At 36.4% G+C, this 21,139-nt stretch overlaps 1 protein-coding gene across 7 annotated transcripts in view; it reads left to right on the top strand.

Moving 5' to 3' along the window:
- The window catches only part of EEA1 (early endosome antigen 1), a 271,730-nt gene that overhangs the window by 216,062 nt on the left and 34,529 nt on the right, over positions 1-21,139 (top strand). For all 7 annotated transcript variants that reach the window (XR_014326625.1, XM_082851184.1, XM_082851183.1 and 4 more), the window contains 6 exons: positions 790-1,128; positions 7,084-7,233; positions 8,275-8,394; positions 15,313-15,516; positions 18,923-19,123; positions 20,478-20,591. Coding sequence is in view for 6 of the 7 variants with exons in the window: in XM_082851184.1 (XP_082707310.1) it covers positions 790-1,128; positions 7,084-7,233; positions 8,275-8,394; positions 15,313-15,516; positions 18,923-19,123; positions 20,478-20,591 (1,128 nt within the window). In the remaining variant the exon portion in view is untranslated. The remainder of the gene's footprint in view (positions 1-789; positions 1,129-7,083; positions 7,234-8,274; positions 8,395-15,312; positions 15,517-18,922; positions 19,124-20,477; positions 20,592-21,139) is intronic.

Here is a 21,139-nt window from a genome sequence, read left to right as displayed (position 1 = left end):
ATCTTTCTTACAGAGTTGAGTCAAAATTCTGATCCATATCTTGTGTGTAAATATCTTGACTAAAAATGTTCCATATTAGTAGTAAAAACTCCACTGAGCCCAGACTTTAACATTTGATTAGGCTGGTTGATCCAGATCTTTGATTGGAGGTGTCATTTTTATATTTTGTACTTGATAGTATTGAGTAAAATAACAAATATAAGGCAGGTAAGTGATATTTTTAAAAAAGATCACTGTTTTACACACCTAGAAAGAAATTTGAGTAAGTCTTAAACTTGTGACTCTTAAAAATGATGTTTGTCAAGAAGAGCAAAAATGAGGAATCAGTAGAATCAGGCATACTAGAGCAGTAAATGGTATTGTTATTGCTAAAGCTCTTACCAATTATGAAATTGCAAAGCCAAAAATCAGAATTGCCATATTGTTACTTAAAGTAATTTTTGATAATAGAGGGGTAGTTTCAATTTTTAACTCAAATGGGAGATTATAAATATGTTGCATAGCCTAAAGAATCTAGTTAGTAGATTTTAGTGTTTTCATTTTATGTCAAAATTTTGTTGGTAATTCTTAAATTATATTAATAGAGCTTAGTCAAGTAGACCAATAATAAAACCATAAGTTAGTATATAACAATTTAATTCTTCTTGATTAAAATATTTTCACTGTGTTTATATTATAATATTTACTAAAACATTTAGTAGGAAATGATATTGCTCTAAAGATTATTTGAATAATTAGAATAATTAAAAATATTAGGAAAAGAAAAAAATTGTTAAATTGTTATTTCAGAACTTGACTGAAAAGTTGCAGAAGAAAGAACTGGACTACACTCAGTTAGAGGAGAAACATAATGAAGAATGTATGAGTAGAAAGAATATACAAGCAAGCCTTCATCAAAAAGACCTAGATTGTCAACAGCTTCAGTCAAGGTTATCTGCATCTGAAACCTCACTGCAGAGAATACAGGCAGAGCTAGGTGAAAAGGGAGAGGCTACTCAAAAGCTCAAAGAAGAATTATCAGAAGTGGAGACCAAGTACCAGCACCTTAAGGCAGAGTTTAAACAGCTACAACAACAGAGAGAAGAAAAGGAACAGCATGGATTACAACTCCAAAGTGAAATTAATCAAGTAAGAGCTGTTAACTTTTATTTATTGTAATTCCCCCTATGGTTTCTTCTTAGTGTGTTTGATGGTTGTTTGATCATAATATAGTTCATAAAAAAGTTGTCATTTAAAAAAAAAACTCTTAATTTTCACAACCTATAGTATTGAGTCAGATCTCATATCTGTTAATTTCAATTTCCCTTAAAATGATAGTATCTATCATATAGTATTATTGTGAAGTATTTATAAATTAATACATATAAATTGCTTAGAATGGTACCTGGTACATGGTAGGTACTCAGCAGGTATTAGCTATTATAATAATTCAAATTGTTGATCATTCTTTTATTTAAAAATTCTTATCTTTTTTCTTTTCTTGTTACTAAATTTTAAAAATATAATTACTGTTAAACCAATAGTATAAAAACTAAATATTTTAAAAGAAGAAAACAAATTAGTCCTAACAACTATTTTTTATAGGTAAATAATATCTCTCAGAAGTTTCATGGAAGTTTTGACTTTGCCATTAACTTAAATTTTGAATTCTCTATTCTAATTATTTCTTATAGGTAACATTAAAGTTGGTAGAAAAATGGAAATTTGGGGGAGATTAAAGTCCTCAGCCACTTTTTTTTTTTGGATAATTTTCGACTATTTTCATTTATAGGGCACTGATACTTGGCTTTCTGGCATCAGTCCTCTGTCTTCTTAGCCTGAAATACTCTTCCTATTTCTCTTCTCCCTGATAAATACAATTTACTCCACTTGTCCCGTTACCAGAAATCTTTTTCTGCATATTGCCACTTCTCACCACCACCTCCTCCAGAAATGGCTTAAGCATTTACATATCTTTTTTTTTTTTTTTTTTTTTTTTTTGCGGTACACGGGCCTCTCACTGTTGTGGCCTCTCCCGTTGCGGAGCACAGGCTCCGGACGCGCAGGCTCAGCAGCCATGGCTCACGGGCCCAGCCACTCCGCGGCATGTGGGATCTTCCCGGACCGGGGCACGAACCCATGTCCCCTGCAGCGGCAGGTGGACTCTCAACCACTGCGCCACCAGGGAAGCCCAAGCATTTACATATCTTGATTGTTTTACTTATCACAGTATAGTATATTATCATAACTTATGTATCTTTCTTCACTAGACTCTGAACTCTTCAGGTGCAGAGACCATGTCTTATTCATTTTTTTCCCCAACTACCTGGCATTTTGCTTATTAATCAGCAGATGTTTTAGTAAGTAAGTGAATGAACAAATGCAGGCATTCATAATCGAAGGAAACAGAGGCTTGGGGATATCAATGAATAACTTAAATATAACTTAGATATTTGCCTTTCAGTTCAAATGAACAAATGGGGCATTTATGGTTTCTAAAAGACACTATGCCTTGTTTATTAGGAGATACAGAAATGAAAAAGGAAACAGTACCTACCTTAAATGATTATGTAAATCTCATTGAGGATGAGGCAAGTACTATCCTATACCAATGAATGTGAGAATTAAAATAAAATGATCTCATATACCATGGGAATTTGGAAGAGTTCCTCTCCTGTTTTCTCCCCCTCGCCCCATAGTACTTCATATTGTATAATTATTTTGTCCTGTTAATGTGATCAAAAAAGCTTTGTGTGAGAGAGAGAGATGGTGCTTGAAATTGTGAATATTGGATGGGTTTTGATAAGTTGCAGTTTGAAGGCAGGAGGGTCTTCCAGGCAGAAAAGTAAACTAGAGGCAGGGAAGTATCACAAGAACCAGGGAGGGACACGCATTTGCTCTGAGGATAGGGTATGTGTAATAGTAGTGGACTATTTTGAATCCAAAGAGCATTTGGAAGTTTATTATGCAGGCTTTTGAATAGCAGGCTGAGGAATTTGGGTTTCATTTGGTTGTCAGTGGGTGGAGGGGCATCAGGAATTTTTGAGAACCTACTCAATATTTTTATTCAAAGACTTGAATGTACCTAATTTTTTGGTTTAGTCACAATTCTGTACAAAATGAAGAAGTTGTACTGAAGACCTTGAAGTGATACCATTTATCTTCTTCTCTTCAGCATGCTGTCTGGATTCTACCTTCAAAGCATGACTCAAATCTGTCCACTTCTCTTCATCTATACTGCTACCACCCTTAATCTCAGCTGCTGCCATTGCTCACCTGGGCTACTGTTAGCCTTTTTACAGGTTTCCTTTTTCTAGAGACCTCCTTAGTCTATTCTCCGTATGGAAGCCAGAGGCCTTGTTTTAAAATGTGAAGGATATCACTTTATTCCTCTGCTTAACAACCTCAGTGGCTTTGCTTACACTTTGAATTGAATCCAAATATCTTACTTGGTCATGTAAGCACTTGTGTGTAGTATGGTCCACACTATGTCTGTTTTCAAGCTTGTCTCCAACATGTGAAGCAGCCATACTGATCTCCTTTCAGTTCCTCAAACACTCCCAACACTTCAAAGCACTTTCCTGCCTTAGGTCCTTTGCCCATGTTTTTTTCTTAGAGTGTTCTTGATTTCAGTTCTTCATAAGGCTTGCTCAGGTATTGTTTCCTCAATAAAGCTTTTCTGGACGATTCTATTTCAATAGCTTATTTTCCATTTATTCTGGACCCTACTTTATTCCAGCAAGCTTCTTCTTTATAATACTTTATATTGTATAGTTAGTTTACTTGTATATTACCATTCCCTTTGGATGGTGAGCTACTTAATTTGAGGAATCTGTTTTATTCTGTACTCTATCAGCCTCTATACTTAGAGCTTTCAGTAAGTATTTATTGGAAGAATGGAAGTGAACCTCACCTTAAACCTTCTTTCAGCGTCCTTAAAGAGTGTAGGGATGAACTGGGTTTGTTTTGCTCTCCACTGTATCCTCAGCTCCCATATCAGTGCTGACAAAAATAGATAGCTGTCAATGTCAGCAAAGGACTTGAAAACAAAGTACCCCATATTCTTCATATTTGTGTTCGTGAGCACTTTTAAAATAGCCACAGATGTGCAGATAATGATGTTATGTAATTAAACAATTAGTCATCAATTTACTTTTTTAATTTTTAAAAAATTTTATACAATATTTAAAGGTTTCTTTTTCTTTACAGTTATTATGAAATATTGGCTGTATTCCCCATGTTGTACAGTATGTCCTTGAGCCTGTCTAACCCAGTAGTTTGTATCCCCCACTCCCCAACCCATATGTCCAGCTTCATTTAAAAAAATTATCTAACATGCCATCTCAAATAGCATAGTGGTTTATGAGTGTGGATTTAAGAACCAGCTTTCTGAGTTCCAGTTCTGTGGCCTACAAGCTGTGTGAGCTTGGACAAGTTATTTAATTTGTACCTCAGTTTGCTCATCTATCAAAAAGAGGATAAGAATGGAACTGTCTTCATAGGGTTATTATAAGGATTAAATTAGTTAATATTTGTGAAGCATTTGGAATAGGGCCTGGCACTTAGCAAACATTAATTGGAACTTAATGAATAAAGAATTATGTATATAAGTTTACAAAACTAAATTTCTCAGAGAACATATACATGTATGTATATCTCAAAATGTAACTTTAGGATAGACCATTCTATTAATAATTCCAGGATGTACTATTTTTGCTCTTAGTTTATCCTTTTTTTTCTTAACATATTTACTCTAAAATGATATAGGCATTACAGCTTAAGGGATTTTGGCCTGCTTACACCCCTGGGCAGCTTTGATTTGAGATTCATCTCTTTATTAAAGATCAGGGATTTATCAGGATTGTACAGTAAAGAATGACAGTTATTTATAATATATAATGACAGTTATTTATAATATATAATAGCTCTTTTTTCACCCCTTTAGTAAATCTTCGCTTCAGAGCAACAGTTATCTTTATTTATTTAATAAAAAATTTTTACTGGAGTATAGCTGACCCACGATACCATGTCAGTTCCAGGTGCACAGAAAAGTGAATCAGCCACACGCATCCACACATCCACTCTTTTCTAGACTCTTTTCCCATATAGGCCACCAGAGGAATATTGAGTAGAGCTCCCCATGCTACACAGTAGCTCCTCACTAGCCATCCATTCCATATATAGCAGTGTGTACATGTCAATCCCAATCTCCCAATTTATTCCACCCCCCCCCCCCCGCCTCACCTGTTGGGAACCATAAGTTTGTTTTCTACATCCAGAGCAACACTTATCTTTAATTTGGTGGTTCTTCACTCTGTCTGCACACCAGAATCACCTGGGGAAATTTAAGAAATTACCAATATCAAGGCCTCACCCTCCACTCAGTTATGCCATAATCTCTGGCATAGGCCTGGGCATTGGTGTATTTAAATGTTTCCCCTGTGATTGTACTGTGTAGTTGAGATTGAAAACTGCTGCTTTTTAAAGTGTTGCTTTTTGGCAAATGATTCCTGAAACTAAATATCATCTGATTCTTGTTATGAAAACATGGATTTCTGGGCTTCAGCTCAAATGTACTAAATCTAAACTTCTAGGGGAGAAGTCTGATTATCTTTGTGTTAATAATGATATTGGGTGATTCTTATCCAACAAGTTCAGGAACTAGATGTAGGGGATGCCTGTCTGTAAGAGATCAAGCACTTAGATGCTTGAAATATGAATTTACTTTGAAGGCCTCCTTTGCTTTCACATACCAGGATTGGATCTACTTCTTGTAGTGAGAAGGAGAGGGTTTGGGTAGTTACTACAGGCTAATTCACTGCATTTTAAGAAGAAGAAGAAGAAAACGGAGAGATGTCAGGGTGCTGGCTTAGGACAAGAATAAAATAAATGTCTTTTCTTTAACTGTTACTGATTCCTGTTTTAGTTAGATTGAAGCATGCTTTACTTTAGAAATCCACTTTGGTTTTCTTTATTGAGGATAGGATATATTTTGACAGCTGCAGCTTGTTTCATAGCATAAGAAAATAGTGGGTGTCCACTCTTCTGATAGAACTTTATTTTTTTCCTTGCCAACTGTGAATTTTTATGGAGAAATATGCAAGTGTAGAGCATATAAGTGTATATATGACACAAAGGCTATAGACTCTTAATATTTTCAGATTTAACATGAATGGGTTTGATTGAAAGCAATTGTATAGTATGCTTGTTATTAATTTCCAGTTTTGCTGAGGCACATGCTGAGATTTGATTTAATGTGTTATGAGGCTGGGGTGTAGAAATACTCTTAGTGTGTAAGCTTTGCCAAATGTCTTGCATCTTTATCTCCACGCCACTCTTTTTTTGTTCTGTACTCCCAGCACTTGTGCAGTAATTCTTCTAAAATTAGTACAAACTTTTTTTTTTTAATGGACCCACCCCCAGCCAATCCCACAAGAGAAACCAGCTGCTATTTCTGGTAGTATTAGTGAAAGTAAGGAATTTGAGAAAGTGATAGTTCTAGCTCCAAGAAAAATTTCTCCTTTAGTTTTAGCTAGGTGGCAATTTTAAAGCTAATGAATGAGAATCACCTAATATTTTAAGAAACTATTCTTTCCTCTATTTTATTTAGAAATTGTGTGCCAGTTTGAGGACTTGAGAATACTTTGTGCTCTATTCAGTACCCAAATGTAAGAAGTCAGTTGTGGTGGTTCATAATTATGGGAAAACTACAAGAATCACTTTGGGATTCTAAAAACTACAGTGGAATAGGTCTGAATGTGCCTTAAGTGTCTTAATTTTTAAGTTTTGTTTTATTTAAGTTCCTCAAGTGATTACAACACTTATATCTAAACAAGAGCTTCAGGTTTGCTGGTTTTTGTTTTTTTTTTAAAGAGTGCAAAAACCCTGAAACCTGTGATGTTTGGTTACAGTTTTATGAGTCATAATTTATGTGATTAAAATTCAATTGGATCTTAGGTTCCTCTAAAGTATCATGAAAATTAATATATTATTTTTATATTGGTGAAAAATAAAACATTGTTTGGAAAGTAGGTGGTAGTAGTAATGGTGGTGATCGTAGGTGTGTTTATACATGTGTACTTACTTTTTTTTCCTTTTCTGAAGTTACATAGCAAACTTCTGGAGACAGAGCGCCAACTAGGGGAAGCTCATGGTAGGCTGAAGGAACAGAGACAGCTTTCAAGTGAAAAGCTGATGGATAAAGAACAACAAGTGGCTGATCTACAGCTCAAACTTTCTCGTTTAGAAGAAGAGGTAAGCTCGCATTTCAAATGAGTTTACATTAGTACATTTATTGATAGATTTGAGGCATCTTAAATATTGTTTTTAATCTTTTTATGGTCAAGAGCTTTAATTGGATTTTTTTAACTTTAAGTTGGGACTTTTATTTCTCCCCAGTTAAAATGTCCTATTTATTAACTGCATTAAGTCATTTTGTTGTGATTGTATTCCCTAAAGTTCTCAACAAAAATGTGCAAAGAAGGCTGCTCTTCAGCTTTAGGCAGGATAAATTCTCGGGGTGAACCTGTCAGGCTGCTCAAGAAGAGTCTTCCTATCCAGGAAGGACCAATTCCTAATGACTCCGAAAAATGAACAGTTGCTGAGGGCATTAATGACATGTAGTTGGTGCATATAAACTTTGAGTTTGCATTTAAGGATTTTCTCTTTTAAAAATTAAACATAAGATTGTATGCTATCCTAATTTAAGCTGTAGTTGGCAAAAATGGTAACTGCTATTTGGTTAAAGTAAAAGTTATCATTAAAGTACTTCTTTTATTAGAATTGAACAAACCCTGAGAGTTAAAATCTGTAGCTTCAGCAAAAGATTTTCTTCTAGACCCAAAATCTTAGTATGGTAGATCATGCTGTTGTTTCCCAATAAGTGATAATTATGATTGTTGTGAAAAAAGTAAAACAAATATTGATACTGTTACAAAAATAATTATATAATTAATTTGAAAATTAATTAAAATAAATATATAATTAATTATATATAATTAATTCTTTGATCATATTAGTATATAAAAACAATAATAAACTAAATACCAACCTGGAGAAAGAATTTTATACTTTTCAGGATGAGAATCAATTCTTAAGGAATAATTTCTTAATCATGAGATTACGATTCTATAAGTAATGAGATATTGCTTTTAAAGTTGATTTTTATCTGTTGTTTGAATTGAATTTTCTCTTCAGACTTGAGAATTGTGAGATCTGAAGTACTACCAGATATTTATATGCTAGCATTATGCCTTTAAGTTGTCAACTGACAGTCTTCATTTTTTTTTTTTTAAGTTGAAGGAAAAAGTAACAAATTCCACAGAATTGCAGCATCAGTTAGATAAAACAAAGCAACAGCATCAAGAACAACAAGCTCTTCAGCAAAGCACTACAGCAAAACTTCGTGAAGCTCAGGTAAACAGTATTTGAATATTTAGCCTTTTAAACAAAAATTAACCAAATCATTATCCTTTTGTTGTGGTGAAACTAGATAATGCAAAGTACTTGATTATGAAGAGTTTTGATAATTTTCAGTATCTGGATAATCAGAAAATCTTTACCTTTTGATTGCTCTGTTGAAAAATTTTTCTAAAATATTAAAAAATATTTATTATAAATAATTTGTTACTTATAAATTTATATAAAAATTTTAAATTTATTAAATTTCTGTTAAAGAAATTTATTAAATTTATTTAAATAGAATATATTATTTATTTAAATTGTTATTTATACATAATAAATTATTATTGTTTATTAAAAATACCTTATTTTAGAAATTAAAAATGCAAATAAAATTTCTCAGTTTAGTTTACCTCAGTAAAAAGTAACATTTTGTATTTCCTACAGTAAAACTTACTGTTTATTGGTCATGTCTTTCCCTGTTTCAGAGCTATCATATGAACATTGGAATTGTAGGTATAGAAAATGTGACTGAGTTAAATTTGTACAGATTCTATAGTATAGCTCAGAAGATTGAAATAAGTTAAATTTTTTTTTTGTTATGGTGAGCAGAAGACGGTACCCATATGTTTGAAATGAATTTGACATTCATTTATTTCTTCGGTCTTTCACTAATTCATTGAATATTATTGAGCACTGTGTGTCAGGCCCAGTGGTAAGCACTGAAATTAGAGAGCTGAGTAAGACACAGTGCCTGCCTTCTAGGAAATGGCAATCTAATGATATACACACAGAAGCAATGTTGGAATTGAAAGGAGGCAGTAAGTAATATATGCCTTTCTTTCCCTTCTGAGTTTGGATAGTGGCATGGGAGTCAGGTGGTTAGAGATCCAAATATTGTATTCATTTATTTGTTCTTTCATTCAGTCAGTCAACAAATATATATTAATGTCTACTCTTAGCCAAGGAAGTGATTTTGTGGATATGGCAGCAAAGAAAATAGACAAAGATGTCTGCTCTCATGGAGCTTAGTGAGGAAGACAAATACTAGCCAAGGTAAATAGGCAAAATATATAGTGTGTTAGATGGTGGAAGTGCTATGGAGATGAAAAAAGGGACGGGGAGTAGGAAGTATCTGGGGATCTGGAGGTGGGACTGCAATGTTAGATATGGTTGCCAGGGAAGGCATCTTTGAGAAGATCTAAAGGAAGGGAAGGTGTACAAAAACATCAAGAAGCCAGTGAGTGGAGTGGTGTGAGTGATAAGAGAGTTAAAAGCCATAGGGATCACAGCCATAGAGATCACAGAGGATCAGAACATGTTGAGCTTCATAAGTAATGTTAAGGATTTTACTGTGAGATGAGAAATCATTGGAGGTTTCTGAGCAATGGAGTAGTATGATCGGACTTATAATTTCATAGGATTACTCTGGCTACTGTATTGAGAGTAGGCCGTAGGGGCACATAAGTAGAAACAAAGAAATTCGCTAAGAGACTACTATAATAATTGACACAAGAAATGATATGGCTTGGATCAGAGTGGAAACAGTGCAGGTAGTGAAAAATGGTCAGATTCTAGATATACTTTCAAAGCTGACAGATTTACTGATAGATTGATATGGGGTATTGGCAGAGAAGTCAAGGATGATTCCAAGGATTTTGGCTTGGGTAGTTGGAAGGATGGAGGTCAAACAAGATGAAGACTGGGAATCCTACTGGATTTGGCAACATGAAGTCACTGATGACATTGGTGAGAGCAATTTGTAAAGAGAAGGAGGGGCAAAAGCCTGATGGAGAGGGTCCAAAAGAAAATGGGAAGAGAGAAGTTTGATGCAATGAATATAGATAACTCTAGGAGTTTTATTATAAAGAGTAGCAAAAAAATAGAGTAGTAAAGATGAGGTAGAGAATTTGGTATAGATTGCGGGCAAGAGGACTTTCTTATAATGTACCGCAGAATTAAATTTATTCATCCAATCACAGACAAAGCTGGAAATGACAGCCTTTTACCTTCTTATAGGCAGGTTGTCTCTTAGACTGAGGGGAGAGCAAGGGGCTGAGTTAAACATTCTTGATTCCTTATTCCAAGCTTTCCAGTTAGTTAAATTCTCAATCTCTGGGGAGGAATAAGAAAAGGATGGCAAAAAGGCCAGGCTAAGTCTCTCATTATGAAAAGTCCTAAAAACTAATTAAAGAGATGTGATGAGTATAGTTCTAGGTGTATATATGTGTATAAAATTATTATGATAGCATAGAGAAGACAGTTATGTAACTCTGATAAAATTTGGAAAAGAGCAGTTACAGAAAATTTCCTTAGAAGGGGCAGTCTGTTGCAAAGTTTGTGTAGATGTTTCTGGGTTGCAAAGATGGTGATAGTGAGTAGTATACTCCAAGTAGAAGTTACAAGGAAAAGAATAGTGAAGCTGGTATGAACGAAACTGTTAGGTTTTGCTGGAGCTTAAAGTGTAACTTAGAGATGAGTTGGAGAAGAGCACAGAGCATTAGACATGGGTAAGTTTATGGAAGGCCTTTCTATCTATGCTTGAAGATAGAAAGGTATTGAAGGTCTTTAGAAGTGCCATAGCCAGATTTGATTTTTAAATAGATTATTCTCATGGTTTTGTAAAACATGAATTTTGGAGAGAATATTCTGAAACAGGAGATCAGTTAAAAGACTAATATATGCAGTAGTTTAGGTGAAAAATAATGATGGTCCTTTTTTTTATCAATTTATTTTTATTTATTATTTTGGGCTGTGTTGGGTCTTTGTTGCTGCACGTGGGCTTCCTCCAGTTGCGGCGAGTGGGGGCTACTCTTCTTTGTGGTGCACGGGCTTCTCATTGCAGTGGCTTCTCTTGTTGCGGAGCACGGGCTCTAGAGTGCCTCGGCTTCAGTAGATGCGGCACGTGGGCTCAGGAGTTGTGGCTTGCAGGCTCTAGAGCACAGGCTCAGTAGTTGTGTTGGGCAGGCTTAGTTGCTCCGCGGTGTGTGGGATCTTCCCGGACCAGGGCTTGAACCCGTGTCCCCTGCATTGGCAGGCGGATTATTAACCACTGCGCCACCAGGGAAGCCTAATAATGATGGTCTTAGTTTAAGCAATTGCTAAAAAATATCATAGGGACAAATATGAATGCTACTTTGGAGGTAAAGTAAATACTACTTTGGAGGTAAAATACTACTTAAGACAAATATGAATACTACTTTGGAGGTAAATTAATAGTTGTAGGGAATGACAGAGATAGGGAATGGCTTGCAGACTGATAACATTGGGTACATGGTAAATGGAGGTATCATCAGCTGTGTTAATGAACTTGAGAAAGATGGCCAGTGCAGTGAGTTCAGTTTTGGACAAGTCTTGAGGCACCTATGGGATGTATTAATTTAAAAAGCCTGAAGGAGAGGACCATGCTATATATTAGCTGTGAGAGACAGTATTTATGGGGTAAATGGAATTATTACAATAAATGTGATCAACCAGGGAGAGAGTGTAATGAGAAAAACAGACAACTGGTGACACAAGACTTCTGGGAAACACTAACATTTAAGGGATGGATGAGTAGAGGAAGAACAGCTCAAAGAAAGAATGATCAGAGCAATTAAGGAGACCTTGCAGAGTGAAAGCCAAAGGACTAGGGAGAGTCAAAAGTTGGGAGTAAGCAGCAACTTCAAATGTGGGTGTGTGGAGAGGATGCCTAGTATGATAAATGAAAAATATTCATTAGGTTAAGTAGTTAAGAATTAGTGACCTTGTGAAGCATAATTTCAATAAAGTGATAGACACGAATGTCTGATTTTTGATTGATGAGTAAATGAGAGATGAGGGAATGGGGAAAGTAAATATGCATTACTTTTGAAGTTAAAATGTGAATTGCATAAAGACTGGGCAGAAGCTGGAGTGGGACTTGATCTAGGAAGTGTTTTTGAGAACCAGAGATACCTGAATGTGTTTATAATGTAGGACAAAGGGACTAGTAGAGAGGGAATAATTGAGGATATTGGAGAAGGGGAGGTGACTGAAGGAATAAGGTATTTATAAGCTATGATGTCACTGATACAATGGGTGGTGGTAAATTCAAACTTATCCTGTGAAGGATATCCTTTGAAGAAAGGAGGTGTGTGTGTGTGTGTGTGTGTGTGTGTGTGTGTGTGTGTGTGTATTTAAATATATTTTACTTTATTATTTATTTTTATTGTATAGTTGATTTACAATATTGTGTTAGTTTCAGGTGTACAGCAAAGTGATTTAGTTATACATAAATACATACATATGCATATGTGTGTGTGTGTGTGTATATATATATATATTCTTTTTCAGATTCTTTCCCTTTACAGTTATTACAAAATATTGAGTATAGTTCCCTGTTCTGTATAGTAGGTCCTTGTTGGTTAACTATTTTACATATAGCAGTGTGTAAATATTTTTGAATTATATATGTCTATGTATAATTTTATAGGTAAGAGGAAGAAAAGTCATGGTAGGTCATTCCTGAAGATAATATAGCACCGCCCACCCCCCAGGTTAAGTTTGAATAGTAATAGCTGAATGTCTGGTGGACAGAGATTAAGAATTTGGAGATTAAGATTAAGCTTTTAAATGGTTATTTAGGGGAATATTTGAGGATGAGAACCCCACTCAAGTGATAGGAGTGAAAAGATGATTCTGAGTATATAGTAGAGGTTGGAGTCTAGAAATTTGTGGTGGCACCAATCTATGGAGGTTTGTGATTTTGCTCTAATAGTGCTTAGAAATGTAGGTGTGGAGAAAGCAGATTGCACCATTGATCTAGGATTGGGTTTTTGTTTGGAGTGACTGTATTGGAAACTTGGGGGGTAAAAGGAAATGGAGAATGTAGATGAAAGAATAGTTAAGGTTAGTTCATATCCATATATGAGGTTCAGGAAGAAAAGCTAGGTGTATGCTAAATATGCTAGAATAAAATTGAGGTTAATGTCTCTTTGACATTGAAGAGCAGAAATGAGGTCATGAAACTGGAAGACAGTCAGGAAGTTGTGGTCACAGAGTAGGATAATTGACATTTTTTTTAATCTAGAACAATTTCAGGTGATTACAAGATCCTGCATGTGAGTGATTGAATAGAATGAATAAAGGTCCAGGAATTAAGATGATATGAATGTTGAGGCTGTACTCTTAATTCTCTATGTATTTTGTATTTCCCAGGAAATTGGCAGAAATTGGGATTGAGAGAAAGACTAAATCAGGTCTCAAGTCTTCAGTGAATGAGGTAGGGATTTATAGATGATAGCAACACAGCATAGAGGGTAGAATAAATGAATACATAATTCCCAAAGCAGCATAAACCTTTTACTTGAGGGAGAGAGTAATGGCAGTGAAGAAATCTAGAAAAAGTCAACCTCTCCTGCTTGCCCAACAGAACAGTCCTTACGTATCAGAGAGGGCTGATGGGGAATCAGCATCTGTACAGGGAGCACCAAACTTCAGTTAGACTTGGAAATAGAGTGATAGTTCTAGAAAAAGCTTAGCCCTGGAACTGTGTTTCCAGAAGATTGGTAGAATGTACAGAGAGGGTTCTTAGTGGCAGGAGCAGAGGATGAGAGCAGAGAGATTAGGTTGCTTTTCATCGTTTCGTGACTGAAACCTAAAGGGATGAGAAACATGTTTGAAAGTGACTGATCTTACATTTTTTTTTTTTTTTGTATTACGCGGGCCTCTCACTGTTGTGGCCTCTCCCGTTGCGGAGCACAGGCTCCGGACGCGCAGGCTCAGCGGCCATGGCTCACGGGCCTAGCCGCTCCGCGGCATGTGGGATCTTCCTGGACCGGGGCACGAACTTGTGTCCCCCGCATCCGCAGGCGGACTCTCAACCACTGCGCCACCAGGGAAGCCCCGATCTCACATATTTTAGTATTGGCACACTTCGTTGAGGGTACCAGGGGGTTGCTGGCTCTGTCTCAGGAAGGTGGTGTGGGCTGCTATAAAGTTTGCATAAGGGCTTGGTAGGGCCTTGTTCTGGGTGGAGGCTCTCTGGCTCTCTTAGAATGATTGAGGCAGAGGCAAAGGCTGTGGGTCAGATAGCTCTCAACATTAATGAGTGTTGCTCTGGATGTGGGCTCTTGCATGTGCTCTGTGTAACATGACGGTCCTTGGTGAAGTAAAGAAGAGGGATCCCTTTATGTAGTGACAGAAGAGTCCTATTGGGGTATTGAAATGATCTTTCATGAGTGTATGTGCGTTAGAGTACAGTCACTTACTTTTCTGTTCATTCAGTAAATATCTTAGAACATACAGGTCTTGGATACCTTGATGAATAAAACAGATAAAAATCTTCACCTTCTTGGAGCCTACATTCTTGTGAGGGGGCAGAGGGAGGCACATAAACATGAAAAATAAGTAAATTATTTAGTGTTAGAAGATAAGTACTATGGAAAGAAAAAATATTCAGGAGAAGGGAGTATTTGGAAAGGCTGCAATTTTAAATGTAATGATCAGGGTAGGTATGATTGAGAAGGTGGCATTTGAGCAAACATTGGAAGGAGAGGGAATGAGCCATGTGACTTTGTGAGGAAGTGTGCCAGGCAGAAGAGACAATTGGTGCGAAGGCTCTGAGGTGGGCATGTGCCTGGTGTGATTAGGAATAATGAGGAGTCCCCCATGTCTGAAATGGAGTAAACAAGAGTCGTCGTAGGTGGTGAGGTCAGAGTGTTAGAGTAAGAATGTGGTTAATTGAAGGGGTATTTTGGTTAAATTCTAGTTTATTATCAATAATATAGGTTTATATTGTTAAGTATATAGTTCTAATTATTTAATTAAATTTGCCATGTTAAAATGTAATGATTAGTAAAAAATATGTAAGACTAAGAGTTTGAGTCTTAAAATTTATTTATTATCATTTTGTTTGAGGAATAACTTTTTAAGTTCTCTATCATTAAGGTAGTAGTTTTCAATTCTTTACAGAATGATTTAGAACAAGTACTACGTCAAATTGGTGATAAGGACCAAAAGATCCAGAACCTTGAAGCCTTATTACAGAAGAGTAAAGAAAATATTTCTTTACTAGAAAAGGAAAGAGAAGACCTTTATGCAAAAATTCAGGCTGGTGAGGGAGAGACTGCTGTTCTTAACCAGTTACAAGAAAAAAACCATACATTACAAGAACAAGTAAGCTTGTCAAGTGTATTCTATTTCTAAAATTTACTTTTCAAATGTATTCTATTTCTAAAATTTACTTTTATCTCTCTAAATCTTACTAAGTGCTTTATCTAAATGATTCTTCTGTTATTTTCAGTACTTTAAAAATTATTATGTATTTCTGACAAATACTATCTTATTTACCTTAGAGGTGGGTTGCTATTGTAGTGAAAATAAGCTAACATGATATGATGAAGGAACTCTCAGTTCATGTCCCAGGATGTAATTTATTACCTGTGATGACCATGAGCAAATCATTTCCCCTTGTTAGCTCATTTGAAAAGTATAGTTAGCTCATATTGAAAAGTTATTAATAATATATACTTGCCTCATGGCATTTTGTGATGTTTTGAAAAAAGTAAATAACAAAATATATTTATAAACTAAAACCACTAATCAAGTGTTAGTTGTTATTATGTATTGGTTAATAACCAGGCTTAGTGGTTACCTATATTTTGATATTGTATATGTGTTTGGAATAGCTAATAATAATTTTGGTAAGTTGCCTTATCGTTCTAACATCTATGTGTTAGTTTAAGTGAAACTTATAAAAGTTAGCTTAATACATTTTCAAACTGTAAAGAATTTATAGTCACTTTTTGGAAGAATTGTCCAATAAGAGAATTCTAATTATCTAAATGAGAAAGTATTAAAGTATAAGTAGGTCATATCACTTTTCTAATTTGGGTATTAGAATATAACACAAATTTTTCCCCCAAATTTCAAAGTTAGCCTAGGTTACCAGTTTTGATGAAGAATTATTTAGACTAGCTTTTATAGTTGAAAGTTGCTCAGTGTTCAGAACTCAGTGTTCAGTATGAGTTTTGATACAGATAAGAAGGAACATGATACCTAAAAGAGACTCAAGTGATGGGGATGTATTGATAAACATAAAGATTGCTTCCAGGATTATAGAGCTGATAATTTCCCTCATATCTTAAGCTTTTAAATTACCAGCTGCATTGATTTAGTACTCTAATTTTAATGTTGACATGAAACAAAGATGGCTTCTTTTTTTGGGCTTTTATCTTGAACACAGTGTCTGGATTTTAAAAAGGTATTGGTGGGCTTCCCTGGTGGCGCAGTGGTTAAGAACCCACCTGCCAATGCAGGGGACACGGGTTTGAGCCCTGGTCCGGGAAGATCCCACATGCCATGGAACAGCTAAGCCTGTGCGCCACAACTACTAAGCCTGTGCTCTAGAGTATGTGAGCTACCACTACTGAGCCACGTGCCACAACTACTGAAGCCTGCACACCTAGAGCCCGTGCTCCACAACAAGAGAAGCCACCGCAATGAGAAGCCCATGCACCACAACAAAGACCCTGTGGAACCAAAAATAAATAATAAATAAATTAAAAAATATCATATTAAAAAGGTATTGGCATATCCCAACGATCTGTACTATTCTAGGGTGTGATGGCTTAGGAGTGAATGTGATTTGAACCTAATAAATTTTTTTTTTTTTGCGGACGCGGGCCTCTCACTGTTGTGGCCTTTCCTGTTGCGGAGCACAGGCTCCAGATGCGCAGGCTCAGCGGCCATGGCTCACGGGCTCAGCCGCTCCACGGCATGTGGGATCTTCCCGGACCGGGGCATGAACCCGTGTCCCCTGCATCGGCAGGCGGACTCTCAACCACTGCGCCACCAGGGAAGCCCTGAACCTAATACATTTTTAAAGGGTGTCAAATTCAAAACCAGGCAGATCCAACTCCTGACCCTAAACGTGGTCCTAAAGTAAATTGCTCGAGGAAATTGGATCCCAAAGATTACAGGATGGAAATTTTGAAGTGTGTTCGTATTCCATTGGAGATAGAAGAAGCCCAACTAAAAGAATTGTGGGCTGACTCACATGACAACTTCTTTTTGAAAGGGCTATTTTATCTTGCAGATTTTGAGTTTGGAGGAACTAAGGTGATTGGCAGTGGAAAGAATCAGAACACTTGAAATTCCTTAAAAATTTATTGACTTAAATAATTTTGCCAGGACTTCACTGGTGGCGCAGTGGTTAAGAGTCCACTTGCCAATGCAGGGGACATGGGTTCAAGCCCCGGTCCGGGAAGATCCCACATGCCACAGAGCAACTAAGCCTGTGTGCCACACTACTGAGCCTGCACTCTAGAGCCCGTGAGCCACAACTACTGAGCACTTGTGCCACAACTACTGAAGCCAGCACGCCTAGAGCCCGTGCTCCACAATAAGAGAAGCCACCATAATCAGAGAAGCCTGTGCACTGCAACAAAGAGTAGCCGCCGCTCACCGCAACTAGAGAAAGCCTGTGGGCAGCAACGAAGACCCAACGGAGCCAAAAATAAATAAATAAAATAATTTTGCCTATGTTACACATAATTTTAAAAAACCCTTTACACTTAAAAAAATAAAATATACTTATGGATATAAAGAAAAAACTATAATAATGGAAATAGAAGTGGAAACTAAAAATTAGAACTAGAGATTAAAAAAAAATCTGAAATGAAAATTTCACTCGATGAATGTAATAGATTAAGCAAATGGAAAAAAGTATCAGTGACCATTAAGACAAGGTAATTGAAACTGTCCACAATGAAGCACAGAGAGAAAAAAGGCTGGAAAAAAAATGAACAGTGCCTTAATGACCTGTGGGATAGTATCATGTAATCTGGCATACATATAATGAGTGTCAAAGAAGAGTGGGGAGGAGGAAAATATTTATAGAACTAGTAGCTGAAAAAATTGTAAATTTGATTAAAAATATGAAACCACAGATTCAAGAAACTCAATGCATTCTAACTAGAGTACCCCAAAGAAACATCAGATGAATTGGATTTCACCTAAATGAAAAATGAATGTTCTTCAAAAGACACCATTACAAAAATAAAAGCCAAGACACACTGGGAGAAAATATGTGTAGTACATATATCTGACAATTCAGAAACATCCAGGATATATAAGGAACTCTTATTACTCAATCAGATCAGTGATTGTCTGGGGCCAGAGATGAGCGGAGGGTGGGTACTGAGTGCACAGGAGCATGAGGAAACTTTTGGGGGTAATCGGAATGTTCTCTTGCTTGATTGTGGTGATGGTTAAATGAATGTATTTATCAGCTGTCCTCAAACTGTACAATTGAATTGGGTGAATTTTATTACATCTAAATTATAGTTCAGTAGAGTTGGTTTTAAAAATAATAGGAATCTCTGAATTTGATGTTATTCTTATGATTTTGAGAGATTATGTTTACTTATTTTTGGAAAGATGTGAATAATGTTTCTCGAAAAAAAGTTGAGATAATCTATCATAGAGCACTTTAACATTCTCATGGTGCTTAAATTTGGGTTTCTTAGTTCTTGTTACATCATTTGTGACCTTCATAATTAGAGTCTTGCTTATATGGTAGGTAACTCAACTAACGGAGAAGCTGAAGAATCAGTCAGAAAGTCATAAACAAGCCCAGGAGAATTTGCATGACCAGGTGCAAGAGCAGAAGGCACATCTCAGAGCTGCACAAGACCGCGTCCTTTCCCTAGAATCCAGCATTAATGAATTAAGTAGTCAATTAAATGAAAGCAAGGAGAAGGTCTCCCAGCTTGATATACAGGTAATATCGAATTATGTAACTTAATATGAGTTTGCATGAATAAAACACCAATTTTAGGCCATCACATATTTTAAATCGTTTCTCTCTCCCTCCCCACCCCTGCCTTACTTATTAATGGAAAAAAAAATTAGAAATAGGAATTAAATAAAGTTTGTATTTAGACAGTTGTTGAGCTTTCCTGTTTGCCTTTCTCCCTTTCCCTCCGTCTCTTTCTCTCTCTCCCAACAAATTACTCTTCCTGAAACTACCAGATCTTTTCACTTTTTTTTTTCATGAAGCCCTTATTATTGTTTCCTAAGTTCAAAGTTGTTTGATATTATTATACCATTAGATTTCTGTTACATATATTTGAATTATTTTGAATTTTATTTTTTAAAAGGTTTGGTTAAAAAAAAACTTCAGGGAATTCCCTGGTGCTCCAGTGGTCAGGACATGGCACTTTCACTGCTGAGGGCCCAGGTTCAACCCCTGGTTGGGGAACTAAGATCCCGCAAGCCTCGAGCACGGCCAAGAAACAAAACAAAACAAAAACCCCAACTTTGTATGGTACCATTATGTATTGTTTTGTTTTTTTTTTTTTTTGCGGTACACGGGCCTCTCACTGTTGTGGCCTCTCCCGTTGCGGAGCACAGGCTCCGGACGCGCAGGCTCAGCAGCCATGGCTCACGGGCCCAGCCACTCTGCAGCATGTGGGATCTTCCCGGACTGGGGCACGAACCCGTGTCCCCTGTATTGGCAGGCAGACTCAACCACTGTGCCACCAGGGAAGCGCCCATTATGTATTTTAATGTGTTTACTTTCAGAGGCTAGTATGGAAGCCTTGCTCAGTGAGTCAGTCATGGTGTGGAAATTAAGACATATTCCTTTCTTCATTCTCATCATTGGTTTTTTATTCTATACTATAGTAGAGAAAGTTATAGAAACATTTCTAAGCCTTAATTTTCTTTATTTGAGGAAAATAATTCCATCAAAAATCAGAAATGATATAATAAAATAACAAGTATACTATTAGAATTTGGAAAAAGAGGATACACATTTCTTTTAAAAATATATTTGTTAGATGAGTTAAAGATAATTCAGTATGTGGATGTCCAATTTTAGAGAGGGGGAAGTGTTTTGCTGTTATATAGGGACATCTTTTTATCATTTATTCAAGCATTATTAGGAGTATTCTCTCCTGCTCATTCCTGTTTGAGGGATTATCACATACTTATTTTTTAATGTCTAAATCTTTATGTTTTCTGCCAAAAGATTTAATTTTTAAAAATTATTTAGTGACAAAAGTAATGTACAGTCAAGCAAGGGGAAATCAAGAAGTAAATACAAATTAAATGACTTGTAAATTTTGTTACAGATTAAAGCCAAAACTGAATTATTGCTGTCAGCAGAAGCAGCAAAAACTGCTCAAAGAGCAGATCTTCAGAATCATTTGGACACAGCCCAAAACGCATTACAAGATAAACAGCAGGTAGGAGAACCTGATGCAATTTCTTACCATAACCTAATGTTTTGGTAGATAAATTAACTGGAAACATGTAAAAATGATACTCAGTTTTATATAATATTGTGATTGACCTGCTTATTCTCCTTAATTTCTCCCGGAGTTCAGAACCAGTTGAGTGGTAGATGCAAGAGTCAGACAGATGGAGATAAAAGTATCATCTTTGGGAATTCCCTGGCAGTCCAGTGGTTAGAACTTGGTACTTTTACCGTGGTGGCCCGGGTTTAATCCCTGGTTGGGGAACTACGAATTCCACAAGACAAGAGGTGTGGCAAAAAAACAAAAACAAAAAACATCTTTTTTTTTTTGCAGTACGCGGCCTCTCACTGTTGTGGCCTCTCCCATTGCGGAGCACAGGCTCCGGATGCACAGGCTTAGCAGCCATGGCTCACGGGCCCAGCCGCTCCGCGGCATGTGGGATCTTCCCAGACTGGGGCACGAACCCGCGTCCCCTGCATCGGCAGGCGGACTCTCAACCACTGTGCCACCAGGGAAGGCCCATCTTTGCTTTTGAT

This window comes from Leucopleurus acutus (genome assembly GCF_964270905.1).
Source record: "Leucopleurus acutus genome assembly, chromosome: 11".
Taxonomy (NCBI): domain Eukaryota; kingdom Metazoa; phylum Chordata; class Mammalia; order Artiodactyla; family Delphinidae; genus Leucopleurus; species Leucopleurus acutus.
This window is presented reverse-complemented; position numbering and strand designations above follow the sequence as displayed.